The sequence below is a fragment of the Nestor notabilis genome, unplaced genomic scaffold, assembly GCF_000696875.1.
Source record: "Nestor notabilis isolate BGI_N333 unplaced genomic scaffold, ASM69687v1 scaffold16366, whole genome shotgun sequence".
Lineage (NCBI taxonomy): Eukaryota > Metazoa > Chordata > Aves > Psittaciformes > Psittacidae > Nestor > Nestor notabilis.
The window spans coordinates 8,875-24,274 of NW_009933495.1; the positions used below are offsets into that span (position 1 = coordinate 8,875).

At 54.4% G+C, this 15,400-nt stretch overlaps 1 protein-coding gene across 1 annotated transcript in view; it reads left to right on the forward strand.

Moving 5' to 3' along the window:
* The first annotated feature begins 549 nt into the window (after positions 1-549).
* The window catches only part of MPRIP (myosin phosphatase Rho interacting protein), a 61,016-nt gene continuing 46,165 nt past the window's right edge, over positions 550-15,400 (forward strand). Inside the window, 2 exon segments of the mRNA XM_010016911.1 lie at positions 550-624; positions 2,355-2,420. Coding sequence (XP_010015213.1) covers positions 2,418-2,420 — 3 coding nt within the window. The 5' untranslated portion in view covers positions 550-624; positions 2,355-2,417.

The window sequence follows — 15,400 nt, forward strand, 5'->3', positions numbered from 1 at the left end:
CTGACCTTCCTGCGTGCTGGGCCCCGGGCTGCTGGGAGCTGCTGCTGGGGAGGAGCGGGCTGGCAGGGCTGTGGGATGTGCAGCGCACGGGAAGCGGCTGCAAGCTGGAGAACCGCCAGCAATGGGTAGTTTTTCCTCTCTTAATTAACAGAAGGAAAACATGGAGCTCTCCTTTTGGAGTGTGTTTTTGCCGTGGAGTAGAGGCGTGCTGCTGATGGCAAGGGGAAGAGCTGTCAGTGAGGACGAGCTCTGCAGCTTGGCAGTACCAGGGAGGTTGTTGCTCTTGGTATGATGCGGAAGCAGCTGAGATTGGAGGTTGGGGTTGGGGTTTTACCTCATCCCAAGTCCTCATCTCAAAAATGGGGTATATAACACCGTGGGGTACCATCAAGCATCAGTGGCAGAGGTCAGTTTGTCTGTGCGGCAGAGCCTGAACTCATGTAGCTGCCTTCACACCATGGTTTCCCTATCGATCTGCCTTGGTGCTGGTCCACGGTGAGCTGGTTTCCCCTGTGCCTGATGTGTTTCTCTGCTGTTTCTTTGCAGGCCAAACCCATTTATGGTGGCTGGCTGCTGCTGGCCCCGGAAGGAACGGACTTTGACAACCCTGTCCATCGCTCCCGGGTAAGCAAAGCTGAGACACCTTCTCCCTGTGCCGCGGGTAGGGATGGCAGGAGGAGCAGTGAGGGCCTGTCCCTGCCCCAGGAGTGCTGCAGGCACCTCAGGCACCCAGCCTCTTGTGCAAACCAGGAAGCTGGGGAAGGTTTCCTGCAGCAGGGTTCAAATGCCTGCTCTGGGATGCAAGGTGTCCCGTGCTGGGCTGCAGGATGGGGCACTGCAGTGCTGGTCAGGCTCAGTCAGTGCAGTTTTACTGCTTGTTGCTGTTGCTTTTTGATGCCTTGGTGATTCCCTGGCTGGCCTGACATGTGCCATAATGATAGGAAGGCTCTCAGGCCAGCAGAGTGTGGGCTGTGAGGCTCTAAGCTGTGCTAGGACCATCAGCAAGGCGCCCAGTTTCTCTTTACAACTACTTTATTTACTACAGCTCACCACGGGCATGCCCAGAGCCCTGGGGAGAGGCTGCATCTCACCCGCTAATGAGGATACCTCAATGTCAGGTCCTGCAGCAGGGAAAGGGCTGAGAGGTTTGCTATAACCCTGTGGAGCTCTGAAGCTGAGTGCATTGGCAGCAGAGACACACAGACAGTGGAGCACACTCAGCTTCTGCCCAAAGGGGGTTGTTTGTGCCTTGCAGAAAGACCATCATGATGTGGGATCAGAGCATCTCCCATTTAGCTGCTCTGGGGGCTGAGAGGCCCAAAGGTATGTGGCCTTTACTCCCAGCCTGTCCCTAAGCTACTCTTGCAGGGAACTTGCTGCTGAGGCCACCAGGACAGGGCTGTCTCGAGCATGGAAGTGATGGCAGTGGCCCCTGAACCCTTTGTCATGCAGCCAAAATGCTCTCAGAGCTGAACTCGGGGTTCTGATTCAGCCTGGGATCTGTGGGTCATGGTTTGCAATCACAGCTGGTAGCAGGCTTGCTGGCCCAACATTAAAGAGACGTGGAACTCTGGTCCCCCCTGCGCAGAGCCTGCCTGTTGTGCTGGGGCTTGTGGAGGTCTGCAGGGTCCTGGGTAGTTCTGCTTGTCCCTGAGCACCTTGGACTTTGCCTGAAGGGCTGAGAAAAGCAAGATAAGAATTGCTGCACTGGGGCTATGAATCTGGGACCTTTTTTCTTTCAGCTTGTTCAACCAGTTTGTGCTCTTGGCTGAAAACAACCTGGCACATAAGGGGAAAAAAAAAGGCAGTTTTCCAGCCAGATCAGTTCTCCAATCTGTTCTGCTGCAGAAGCAGCAGTGCCAGGGGAGGCAGGGCCTGGGTAAAGCCACCCCTGGAGGTGCAGCACTATCCAGATTGAGCTCATGCCCTGCTGGGGGACATCTAATGTGGCAGCCTGTCACCCTGCAGCACTGGGTGGTGGAATAGATGCCACAGGGTGAAGCTGAGGGCTGGGAGCACTTAGTTGAGGATCCTTTTGGGGTACTGCAGGTCTCCTGGAGAGCAGTGCTAGGGCTTGTGAGCATCCTCTGGGAGAGGAGGAGGAGGAGATGCCTGGTTCCAGCCTAGAAGCTGGTGGGTTTTGTTTCCTCTATGGTTAAACCAGGCCAGTTTGGGGTCTGTGTTCTGGTGCTTAGTGGGACCCGAGCATGTCCCCTGTTGTCACAAGTCCCCTGCCACGAAGCAGTTTTGGTGCCTTTTCTCTGCCCCAGCTTTCTGATGTGCAGCTCTGGTGCCCCTGGCAAGGCCCAGGGCTCAGTGGGCCCTGCTGTGACCTTTGTTTTCTTCTCTTGCAGAAATGGCAGCGTCGGTTCTTCATCCTCTACGAGCACGGGCTGCTGCGCTACGCCCTGGACGAGATGGTGAGTGCTGCCATGGAGGAGTGTGGCCATGTTCAGGCCGTGGGCATCAGCCAGGGCCACCTCTCCTGCCCGTGGAGGGGCCTGGGGTGATGCTCATGGCACAGGGCATGGGGAGGTCTCTTCAAACCAGCAGAGAGTTGTGCTTCCTGGGCTTGACTTAAAGCCAGCCTGGGTTTGGATGGAGCTTGTGGATGGTCTGTGGAGGATGGTGGGTTTTGGAGCCCTGTGGCATCCACTTGGCATGGAATTGGGATGCAGTTGCTGACAGATCCCACGCTGGTAGGGAGCATTAGGGGCATCCTCAAGGTTGTCCTGCCTCCTTTCTGCCCTGATCCTTGGTGCCAGCTGGGGTTTGGTGATGGTGAATCACCTTGGCAGTGCCCTGCGTAGAGATGCCCTTGGAAAGTAGGTCAGCTGGAACACCTTCCTGCTGTCTGCTCCGGAGCTGCGGCACGCCACCGGCACTGCTCCCCTCTGTAAACCAGAGCAGGGAGCTGAAAGGAAGGGAACCCCATCTGCTGCAAGCTGCAAAGCAGGACCCATGATCCCAGTGGGATCAACCCTGCCATGAGCACCCAGAGCTGCTGTTTTGTCCTCCTGACTACAACAAACCCATGGGAGGATGCCCTTGTTTGCATGTGCCAGCACACACCACGTGCTGGGATGTGCCTGGGCGGGAGGCTTGGGAAGCCAGGCGTGCTGGGATGTGGGACAGGGACGTGTGGGAACCTGTGTCTGTGGTGGGGAGGTGCCTTGGTCCTCCTCTGATGCCTTTGCGAGGGCACTGTGCGATGGGGCACAGCATAGTGAGCGTTGCTCGAGTTTCATGCCTTGGTGCTTTGTATTTATTCCTCGGGGTTGATCCAAGTGTCCTAAATAGTTGAAATGGCTCGGGAAGGAGCAGTGGAGGCTTTTAATACATTTTTAGTGTCTCAGCAACCTGGTGTCTCATGTCCGATAAGGAGAACTTTGTGTGACTGGTTGGAGCGGGGAGATGCCCAAATTTGAGGTAGAGGTGCAAGGATGGTGGGAAACATAGTTGGTAATATTGCTGCTTTGCATCCTGAGGAGGTTGACCTGCCCCAGGGCAGCAGGAGCAGATGGGTAGTGATCCTGTCCTGTGGCACCACGGGGGATCATTGCTGGAGAGTGCACAAAGGAGAAGGGAAACATCCCGCAGTTTTCCAGGTGCCTCTTGGGCTTTTTCCTCTTGAAAAGGGAAAAAGTGGGAAAACCCAAACAGAAAGGGAGTGTGCATGTGTGCGGTGTGGGTCGGTGTCCTGGGCAGGGGGATGTACCACTCTGCTGGTACCTCTCCATGCTGGACCCCCTCTTGTCTGATGCTGGGTCCCTGCACCCCTCCAGCCTTGTGATACAGCTCAGACCCCGCAGAGCACTGCTGGGATGAGGCACTGGGACTCCCTGTGGCCCTTTGTGGTCCCACTGGAGAAGGGCAGGAGAGCTTGGTCTGGCCTTGTTATACCCATAGATGGAGGAGATGGTCACAGCTCCTTCCTCCTCCTCCTCCTCGGGGTCTGACACAGGGTGTAAAAATACCCTCCTGACCTTTCTGCAGAGCACATCTCTGTGCGGGATCCACGCTGCTGTGTGCACCAGCTCTGTTAAAGGTGTTGCCTGGCCACAGTTGGGCACAGCCTGCCCCAGCCCCTTCCATCCCACGGCACTGGAGCATCCCTGCCACACTGGCTGGGGTGGGAAAAGGGCTGGAGCAGGAGGAAAAGCCTCCGAGCAGGAGGAAACAGAGGGTTTTGTTGCTGCTCAGCCCATGCAGGAGCAGAGCTGGGGTTGGGGCTGGGGAATGCCAGAGACAGGGACCATCTTCTGCATGTGGGAACTTGTCCTGGGGCATGTCCTCTGCTTGACCTTGGGGGAAGTTGTTCTCTGCCAAACCTCCAGGCCCTGATCCCAGCAGGAGGAAAAGCCTCCGAGCAGGAGGAAACAGAGGGTTTTGTTGCTGCTCAGCCCATGCAGGAGCAGAGCTGGGGTTGGGGCTGGGGAATGCCAGAGACAGGGACCATCTTCTGCATGTGGGAACTTGTCCTGGGGCATGTCCTCTGCTTGACCTTGGGGGAAGTTGTTCTCTGCCAAACCTCCAGGCCCTGATCCCTCTGCATCGGGTGCCAGCATGGCTTGGCTGGCAGGACCAGGCAGCCTGGGATGCCCTCACCCTGTCCCCTGTGGCAGGGCCGGGCTCACTCCCTGTGTGCCAGGAGTCAAGCACATTGGCTTCTACCAGGCGGGGCCAGAGCATGGCTCAGAGGGTGCCACAGCTCCGGTGGGTTTGGGCCCCATTGTCACCATCCCACAGCATCAGGCTGAGGTGACTGAGTGTTGATGGTCACTGGAGGGGACTGGTGGCACCCAGGTCAGGCTGCCAGCAAGCGCATCCCTATGGGATGGGGGATGAGGGTCCTGTGGGGGAGTCTGCACAGGGGCAGCCTCCTCAGCGTGGTGGGAGCCAGGCAGCAGTTGGCTGGAGACCTCCCAGGCAGTTGCAGGGATGGGATTGCTGCGCCTTGAACCTTTTAGATGTGAATTCTGTGGGTTTGGCAGTTTCTGCTCTTATTAAAAGCGGGAGGGGTGGACTCAGGAGGGGAGCCCCAGTCCCTTCCAACCCAGACTTAGTCAATTTGGTGTTGGAGTGTTTTGGGCATGGAAATCCTGTAGCAGAAGGTGGGACAAGTGGGCACCAGCCGCTCTGCTGGCACCCACCTTCCTCTTGACGTGTCTGTGAGCTGATCCTGAGTCTGTTCTCCTGCTCAGCCACCTTCTTTGTGTATGTCCATCCATCTGTCCTTTCTCTACCACATTTCCAGTCTGAAAGTTCAGACCGGGTCTGCACGATGGTTGCAATGGGGAGGATGTGCACAGGCTCTGGACCTCCATCCCCTTGGACCCAGACTGAGCTGCCAGATGTGCCCCCCGAGGTCTCCCTCTTTCACTCTGGGTGCTATTACTCCCTGGGAATGCCAAGCAGAGCACATCCCATCCCCTTCCCATCTGCAGGGAGTGTGCCAGGGGCCCTTCCCAGCTCTGCCGAGCCCTGGTTAAGCCGAGCCTGCTCAGACGTGCAGAAATTCCTCCCTCCCAACCACGGCTGGATGCAGATTGTGTGATCACTTGGGGTTGCCTTCCCCTGCTGAGCTGCTGCCACTGCCCCTCCGTGCTGGCTTGTTCCTGCCCTTTGAGAAACCTCATGCAGGGCTGGATGATGCACAGGGGGTTCCACTCCTGCATTGAGTTGAGGGAAGGCAGGGAAGAGGGTGACAGAGTCAGGGATGGGCTTGGGGATGAGCTGATGCGTTGTGAGTGTCTGAGGACGTTTGCCTCCATGTGCTCCCCAGTCCTGTTGCACTTCCTTGTTTTTTTCCAAGAGATATGTTCCCTTATTCCCTGTTCCATGAAGTGTGAGACTAAAGCCTGCCAAAACACATAAGCCAAGCCAAATGCATCCAGAGACTTGTTCTGGAGGTGGAAGAGGCATCCAGAGACCTTTGGTACTTCATATTTGGTACTAAACTTCTCCAGAGTCTTTAGCTTGTGGGGAAACAGCCCTGCCTGGGCTGGGAGAGATCGTGCTGCCACTTCAGGGGATGCAGGGAAATCCCTGCCAGGATGGTGAGCAAAACCTCGGCGCTGGGATGGTTTGGGAGGTTTTGGTTGAGGTATGGGAGCTGCCACAAGTACAGTGCTGGGATGAAGGGATGGAGCAAGTGCAGAGCGTTTGCCTCCCTTTGTTTTGATTGCTGGTCTATACTTAGCGGCCGAGGTCTCTATAAATAGAGCCCTGCTGCGTGGGAACGCAGTGGAGAGGCAGAAGCTGTGCAGGAGGGGTTTGCAGGGATGGAGAGTGGTTGTCCCATCCCTCCCTGGACCTGCGGGTGTGTGGTGCCCTCCCAGATCCAGCCCTGGATGGACAGATCCAGCCCTGTGGCTAGAGCAGGTCAGAAGAGGGTTTGGATCTCTAGCCCAGCTTCTTCATGTCTGTAGGTTCATCTCTGTGCCTCTGTTCACTCCTCTGCCACGTCCCTTGGGCTGGGATTTACACAAGGATGGCATTTGTGCCCTGCAGGAGCTGCATCCTTCCTGGAGGTGTTCTCCCATCACACCAGGCCTGCCTGGGACTCTGTTTCTCTTTTCCTTTGTGGCTGTGTTGGTTTGAAAGCAAGACAAAACTCAGGCTCACTGGGAAGCATCTCAGACTTATTGCTGTTGTGGATAACTAACAGCAAGGTGAGAGCATCTTGTGGATGGGCTTTCTCAGCTCCCCAGCAGGAGGTCAGGAGGAGCATCCCTGTACACTGTGTGTCTTTATCCCAACAAACTGGCCTTGCTCCATGTCTGGCACCTTCTAGTGTGGCAGGGTGTAGTGTGAGCATGGGCTGTGAGCCCTGCTTCTACCATACCCCTTATTTGCTGGAGTAAAATGGCTTTCTAGAATAGGGGGTGTATTAAGACTTTTGTTTCTAAGAGGATGCTTAAACCAGTAGTCAGCCACCTCCATGCCAGAGTTTGCTCATGCATATGGGATTGGGTGGTTGCATCCTCTGCAGAGACCCTGGTCTTGCAGCACCCTAGTCCTGCTCTTAATACAGGAACTCACACAGATGCTAATAGCATTAACTCCACGATGGGGTGGACATCCCTGCTCCAGCCTGGGATGGCTGGGAGGGAGGTGAGGAGGGAGCTGGAAGCTGATGGAACTGGGGTGGGATGAAGAGCGAGACCAGATGGCATCTGGCAATGGTTAGGGGAGCACCAGGACCCCTGGGCCGGGTGTATAAACAGGAGAAGAGAGGCCAGCTCAGAGCTGGGAGGTCTGGCACTGCACAGGGGGCTGCAGGGTCACATCTGGAACCCTGCACAGCCCCAAGCCCTGCTCCTGGCCGTGGAAACCTACGGAGTTGATAAATGGGTGAATAGAGAACGGTGTAAAGCATCAGTGGCTGCCTGGGGGGGGATCAGGGGGAGGGCAGGATGCGTGCCCAGTGATGCTGTGATGCATAGATGTGTGTGATTATTGTTTCCTCATTGACTCCCCCTCTTCTTTGTTTGGCAAAAAGGGGCATTTTAAAATGTCACCATCAGCAGAGCTAATTTTCCCTGTAGTTCCCTCCTTTGTCATCTATATTGTTTGACGAAGCCAAGAATCTGTGCATGTGTTTTTCTCCTCCTTTTCAGATCAAAGCCGTTTACTTCAGTTTTGGCACGGGATGGGAATTCATTGGCAGGGATTAAAAACAAACCTTAAACATCCTGGCCTCTCTGTCCGTCCTTTTTCCACACTTTTTGCCATTTGTTTCCAAGCTCTCCCTGCCCCCTCCTCCGTGGGAGCACCAGGCTTTACAAACACCCCTATTCCCTTCATCCCCAGCATTTTCCCTTCAAGGCCATGATTTTGCCAGTGCCTCTGTTTGCCAGAGCTTCAAGACTTTCAGTTTCTGTTTAGCATAAAAAGCTTTTGGCTTGAATCAAAGCGTGTTTCCAATTTAGAGCAAGCTGAAACAGAAAGGCTGGGATGGCAGCAGGGACTCCCATCCCGGATTTCTCCAGCGTGTGGATCTGACTTGGTCTTGCAGTGGGAAAACTTTGTTCCTGCCTCCTCTGGCTTTCAGTTTGATCCCAGTGGAAGGGAGAAAGCAACCCCTTGTATGGCTGCATCCTGCATCTTGTCACCTTGGTAGATGCTGGTGATAGTGCCCTGCCAGTCCCACCAGTTTATGCCATGTTGGGGGAAATGGCTTCATCCAGGGTCCCCTGCATTCATGGCTGTGGTGTTCCTATGGATGGGAAATGATGTAGGATGTGAGCTGGTTGGGATGAGAGTGATGGGCAGCATAGTTAGGGAATAACTGGTGTGGTTCAGAGTGGAATGGAAGATGATCTATGGGGGAGGTTTCATCTGGGATGTTTAGTGCATATCCCGAAGGTGGTGCAGCAGAAATTAGGAAATGTTGGGAATAACTGGGGAGCAGCATCCTTTCTCATCCAGGAAGATGGGCAGGACAGGGACACCTGAAATCAGGGTGCAAGGGAGAGGGAGGGGGGCAAAGCCCATCCTTGTGATTGCTCTATAGGAGATGTAGAGACAGCACAAGTGCTGGTGGTTCCCGGCAGATCTCGGAGGTCTCCGATGGATTTGTTATGTTTAATTTTCAGTGCGGCTTTTAGGAAAGGGAATTACTGAACCACCATGAATGGGTCCCTTCCCTCTTCTGTTTCACCTCTTTTAGTCTGGTTTAGTGTGGTGTTTGGGGAAGTAAAACTGCTGAGCTGCAACAAGGCAGTTCATGGAGGCTGAGAGAGTAGGAAACAGGGAAGGGCTCCTCCAGGATGGCTCCAGCACCAGTCCTGGCACTTGGTCCATGGCCAGGGACCATCTCTGGGCCCCTAAAAGTGCCTGGGTTTACTGTTTAGGTGTATCAAACTCGTTGTTTCTGCTAATGTTTTATCGAGTGTGGATGGAGGACACTGATGTGGATCCAAGCCCTCCCAGAAGGGTGTTTGGTGCCTGCAGGACCCACTCAGGAGAGGCCCCGGTGTGAAGCTGTCCGTGGTGGGAGGTTTGGGAGTTAACAGATGGTGAGAGGATGAAAGCAGAGTTGGGAATGCTCCATAGAGCCAGCGACCTCCTATTGAACAAGCAGCTTTGATGACCTGGCCCAGGTGCTTCCTTCCTGGAAACAACACAGCCCCTATTGTCTTCTGCAGGGCGAGCTGCAAAGCTGGAATTGCTCTTATGCTGAGAACAGGTTCAAGGGGCTCTGTCCTTTCTGCTTTTACCCTAATGCTCCGTCTCTTCAGCCCTAGCAAAGACATTTGTGTAGAAGATGTGTGCAGGAGCAGTGAGGGAGATGAGCTGGATTTTAAACGGTGTTTGTTTCGTGTATCAGAGGCAGAGGAACACAGGAGCTTGCAGCAGCTGGAGTTGCTTCTTCATGACTTATGGAAAGCTGGGCTCCATATCCATGGCCTCCAGCCTGGCTGCAAGCTATCAGTGAAAGAAAACCCATGATCTGCTGTAAAACACTAAAGCAGAAATCAGACCCTCCCTCTAACAGTGTTTAGTAGTAAGGATGTCAGAGCTGGGACTGAAATGGCACAGCTGATGGCTGACCACATGATTCCCTTCACATGAGCCCTTTGGACTCTGCTGGTATTCCCACCCTCCAGACTTGCCTTTCCTCTACATCCCACCGTGCTATAATGTCTAACAACACGCAGCACTCAATCAGTGGTCCCAAACACTGCGGTGGCGAGTTGCGTGTCAGATGGTAGCACTGGTATTTACTACAGACAGTTGCTCCAGTTGTGTTTTCCTCTTTTTCCTTTCTGGTGGTGGAACTGGAGGCAGTGGGAGCTCTGCTGTAGTCCCCACAGGCAGCTGAGGAAGGGGCTGTAGTGTAGTGGGTGCCTGATCCCAGCTCTCTGCAACCTCCTAAGCATCCCCCGGTCCCTGGGTGGCCATACCTATCCGCAGAGACAACCAACCCACCCAAGGAACCAACAAAACCACAGGTTTTTGCCCTGTTGTTGCTCGGTGTTGGGGAGGGATGTGAAACGAGGTGCCTGTGGTACCTGCCAGCAACACCACGTGGGGATAGGGCTGGTTTTAATTCTTTCCAGCCCTGTTGAGGGCCACCGGCTGAGATCGGTGAGGACCACCAGTGGGTTGGTTTATGCTGGGCAATAGCATCCCTTTATCCATTCCACAAAGGAATCCCTATAAGTGGCATTCCGGTGGCTGGCACATCCCTGATCCCACTAAAGGTGGCATGAAGTATCCTAGCCTTGCGTGATGAGCTTTGGTGCATCAAACCCCTCGGTGACAGCTCGGAGAGGAGACCGAGGCTGGGTATGAAACAAGGCAACGAAGCTGCTCCAGAAAATCAAAGCTCATTCCCCTTTTTTCCCCGGCAGAGATCCTGTGTTCATTGATTGTTGACATGACATATGTGGCTTGGAGAAAGGCAGCGGCGGCTTCTGGCAGCGGAGGAAGGGGCCGGGGGGGCTCTGGAAGCCGAGATGCTGATTACCAGGGGCAGCAAATAGCTTGCAGCTGCCTTCGCTCAACACGCTCTTTGTGGCTCTTTGCAGCCACTCTTTGGATGCAGCTATTTTTAAGCAAAGGGGGTGGGTGATGCCTCCAGCATCCCCCTTTCCTGCTCCCACCCCTTTCCTGGCCAGTGCTTCCCAGCTTCCTCTTGGGAATGAGGGGAAAGCTGCACACACACCACACCCCCCCTTGGGGTTTATTTTGGGGTCTGCCTTGGGAGCCGGCCTTGGCTTTCCCCCTGCACCAGTGTGTGTGCGGGGAGCTGGGAAAAGGCAGGGATAAATAAATAGACAATTAGGCAGACATCCAGCTATGGAGGGGGTGTGCTACAAAAAGAGGCTCTGGCCGGATTTTGGAATGCCTGAGAAAACGGCTTGGAGCCGTGGGCTTCCCACCATCGCTCTTATCCCGATGGAGAAGGGGTGGCTCCCAAGGAAGAGGAAACAGGAGCTTTGCTTTTGGGGCGGGGGTTTCCCTCCATTAGCATCTCCTAAAGTCCAGAACAAGCGCTGTTTGTGTGATGAGAGGAGGGGGGTCTCAGCCAGCCCTTGGCATGCTCATTCCATGCTCAGGAGCAAACTCCACTGGTGTTTTCGGGGCTGGAAGCTGAGGTGTGCGCTCTGTTCAAGCAGCAACACGGTTTGGGGTTAATAAATGACTTATTTGCAGGCCTTGTTTCTCTGTTAGGGTAAGCATTAGTGAATATTATATTCCAGGCATGCATTATTCATCAGGTTTGGAGGCTGTAAAAGGGACATTGTCAGGTTAAAACTTGCGTGGAGACAAGCCGAGGGCTTCGGGGAGGTTTTGTAAACGGCTTTTCTCGGCGCTGCTGAATGCAGGGTTTTCAGTGGACTCTTCCCCCTTTTGTCTGTGGGGTTTTTGAGGCATTTCTGGTGGGGAAAAAAAGAGAATTCCCAGGCAGGTTTTGTTATTATGTGTTATCATGGGTTCCAAGACATACAAGATAGAGAAAAAGTGCCAGCAAAATACCGCTTTTCTCCTCATGTTGACCAGGTAATGAATGTGCTTTTGGTAATGCCTATTTATTAAGACCTTTTTATTTCACTCTGTCCCTTCAAAGCTGCAGCAGAGACTTCCCTGCAGTCACTGAAGTCAGGTTCTAAGTAGGCAACAAGGTAAAACAGCCAGTCTTGCTGGAAGTTAAACTTAACCATAGGTAAACCACGTGCGTAGCAACTTCACGTTACCCTTCACCTCCTTCCCACTGGATCCAGGAGTGGATCTGTCTGTATATTAACATGTCTCCTCTGCGACCTCTTCTGTGGAGGGAGAGCAGGTCTCTGGGGCAGAGGTGCTGCTCTGGGAGCCATGGGAGAGCTTGGGAAGGTTCCCATCTTCCAGAGGAGGGGGGGTTCCCTGTGTTTTCCTAGCATGCACTCCAGGGCCATGCCCTATTGCATCCCTTGCCATGGAGCTGCAGGGATGTGGATGTGGGTTCTCGCTCTTGCACACCCCATGTGTTGTAGCTAAAGGTTCCATAGCTGTGTCTCTCCATGATTTCATGGCCTGGGGATGTGCAGTGAGGCTGTGGGATGCTCTCGCACTGTGGTCCATGGTGGTCACCACTCTCCTCCCAGTCCCATGCAGTGACACCTGAAGTACTGGGGGATCCCTGTGGAGGGAATGGGTGCACGGATGGGTTTTATGTGTCCCAGCAGCACCCTGAGCTTGCAATGGGATTTCCACCCCTTGTGATGCTGTGGCTGGGGAGAAAGGGTGGGTTTTTGGAGCACACCCATCCTCGTCCCTTTCCTCCTCGTTGCACCAGCCCTCTTGTAACTGCATCACTAAAGTCACAGCAGATCACCAGGGCACTGGGGAGCTACTGGGATATAATTAGGGCTTTGGTTCACTTTTCTGGCTGCTTTCCCATTAGGGGAGGGACAGTGGGGATTATGGATGGAGCAGATGTGTGGAGGAAGGGGACGTTTGGCTTGCATGGGTGGTTAATGCCATGCACAGGCTGATGCTGTGCAGTCTGTTGTCCCAGGCACAGGGCATGGAGAAATATCTTGGGGCTCATCCCCCTCGGGGACAACAGACCCATATTTCTCCTCTCTGCTGGGGCCGAATGAGAGGTTGTGGTGAGCTCGAGGTTGTGGTGAGCTCATGGTTGTGAGTTTGCTCTTTTCCCTGTGCAAGTGCAGGAGCCAGATGTGAGCAGCAGGTTTAGGGATAAAACAGGCACTTGGGCCAAAAAGCCTCCCATTTTGTGCCATTCAGTGGGATGACCAATGGTCAAAGGTTGGAAAACACTTTCCAGCCACTGCCTCAGCTTCTGGGAAGGTCTGTGGAGTCCAAGCTTGTCTGGAAGCTGCTGGGAGCAACGCAGAGCAGGTATGGGGTTTTCTATAGGAGTGAGGTGCAGGATGTGGGTGCTGCTTGGTTGGCCAACCCAACCTCTTCTTCTTGGGTTGGTCTTTGCACCTCTAGCTGCAGCCCCCCAAGCGCCCTGGGAGCCCGGCTACGTGGTATTCCCACCCCAGCAGGAAGCTCTGCAAAGCTCATAAGAGCAGTGGTGGGGAGTAATGAGATTTCCAGACTCATTTGGCTGGATTCGAGAGCTTCCACTGAAGCATCTGCACTCATGGGAGTTGCCCGAGTTTCCTGCGGATCTGGTGCTGCCCTTCCCTAGGGTTTTCCTCACCTCCTTATCATTGACTGCTGGTGCCAGGGGCTGCATTGATTGTCCTTGGGGGTGAAAGTGGGGCCTTGGGAAAACCCCACCACATAGGGTGTAGTGCATGGCTCCAGCAGGAGATACGTAGTGTGGGATGTAACCAGTGTCTGCTTTGCTGCATCCAGACCAGAGCCTTCTGCTTCCCCGTAGAAGGGAGAGAAGGCAAGTGCTGCATGACCTGTGTCTGAATGGTGGGGTGGGAAGAGCATTGACCACCTTTGTGGTCAATTGCCTTTACCCACTGTCAAGCAAAATCTGCTGGCCCCAAAATAAGCCAGACTGGTGAGAAACCACATCTGTGGCCCTGCAGTGCAGCATTGGGTCAGCATGGAGTTGGCTTGAGTGGATCTAACCCTGTGCCTTGTGAGTGTTCAGCTGAGAGGCTTCTGCTGGCTTGGTCCATCAGGAGGTGGTACTTTCCTTTTAGTTCTGTGTTTTAGTGGAAGAAAAGAGAAAATGTCTAGTTTATATGGAATGGAAAGTTTTTTCTTGCACTGAAACCCCGGGAAATGTCTTCCCTTTATATGTGCTCTTTTATTGCGGGAAGCACTTGCCAGTTTTCACTTTGCTCTGTGTGCAGTTCACTGCTTCCTGAGCTGGTGTAATGCAGGGCCTTAAATTATCCAGAGCTCAAGATGATGGCTGTCAGAGGTGGCTTTGCAGGGCTGTGGTGATGCTGATGGCTCTGTCTGTTGCTATGTGTCTGCTCTGATTGCTCTGCTCTGGTTTGCTTGCAGGAGAGGTTGTGGCATGGCTGGAGACCAGCAGACCTGTCCCTCCTTCCCCTCTAGGCTGGAGGGGAGATGGAGTCACTTAGGGAGGTACAGGGCTTTGGTTGCTTTAATTTGCTGCTTTCCTTTGATGGCTTTTACCTTGGCCATGCCCATCCTTGCTGGTTCAGAGGAGACAGAAGCAGCAGCTCCTTCACACCCCTTCTGTCCTCTCTGATTTCTAGTCTGCATCTTCCCAAGGCTCCAAACGACCTGATGAGTTGCTCCATCCCTGGCAGTGTTCAAGGCCAGGTTGGACAGGGCTCTGAGCAGCCTGGTCTAGTGGAAGGGGTCCCTGCCTATGGCAGGGGGGGCGGAGGCGGGCTGAGTTGGAGCTGGATGAGCTTTAAGCATCCTCAGCACCGGTGTGACTGGTTTGCAGAGCCAGCCTGGGCTGTTGGGCAGAGCCTGCCCCAGTTTGGCCTCTGCTCTCCAGCACAACCAGTGCCCAGATGGATGCTCAATCCAGGTGTAGGTGCAGTTGGACAGGGTTTGGGTGACTGGCCAACATGGGTGGAGATCATCCAGCCTCAATCCAAGCTTCCCACCTCCTGAGCTGTCTCCAGAGCTGGCGTCACCGTGTCTATGACCATCTCTGCGGGCGGGTGACCTGACGAGCCCTGCTATGGGGACGTGGTGTCTGATGTTGTTTTGGTGGAGCCCTTTTGCTGCTGGGGAGGGACGTGGGAGCCGGCGTGCACGGAGGCGATGGTGTGTGCCTGGCAGCCCGAGGTGCAGGGCACCACTTGGGACTTGTCTCCTACACCGAGGAGGTGGAGAACAAAGCTGACAAGGCCAATTTGGAACAGTGCAATTTAAAACTCGACTATCAAGGTGCATATGAAGCCCTCCTTTCCTTGCCACCCCCAAATGACTGTGTTTCCCTCTCCAGGCAATTCACCCTGCACCGAGCTCTGGTCCATCACCGCCTGTGCAGTCCTCAGGCTCATGGTCTCACCAGGCTTTTGCCATCAGGCTGATTACCATGACAACTCGCTGGAATGCTGCTTATTTGCTTCCCCTTTGGCTGGGTAGCTGTTGTAGCTGTTGTGCCTGCGCGTCGGGAAGCAGGGGAGATGCCACACTGGCAGCTGCGAGCAGATGGGGTCGGATCTGTTATCGGGTATTCCTCCCACCCCATTCTAGGAGGGGAGGAGGACATTTTGCATTTGAAATGCATTTAAATCCCAGAGAGCAAGAGGGAAGAATAACTCTTGGGTTTGAAGGGCTGTGAGATGGTGCCTTCAGCATGGCAGGGCTGGCAAGCGCCCATGCACTTTGTTTGGTCCCCAAAGAACCAGGATGTAGGCTCAGCAGCTGCTCCAAGCTCTTTGTGCAGTGCTGGGCTTGGCTTTGGTCCCCAAAACGCCAGGATATGGGTTCAACAGCTTCTCCAAGCTCTTTGTGTGGTGCTGGGCTTTGCTTTGGT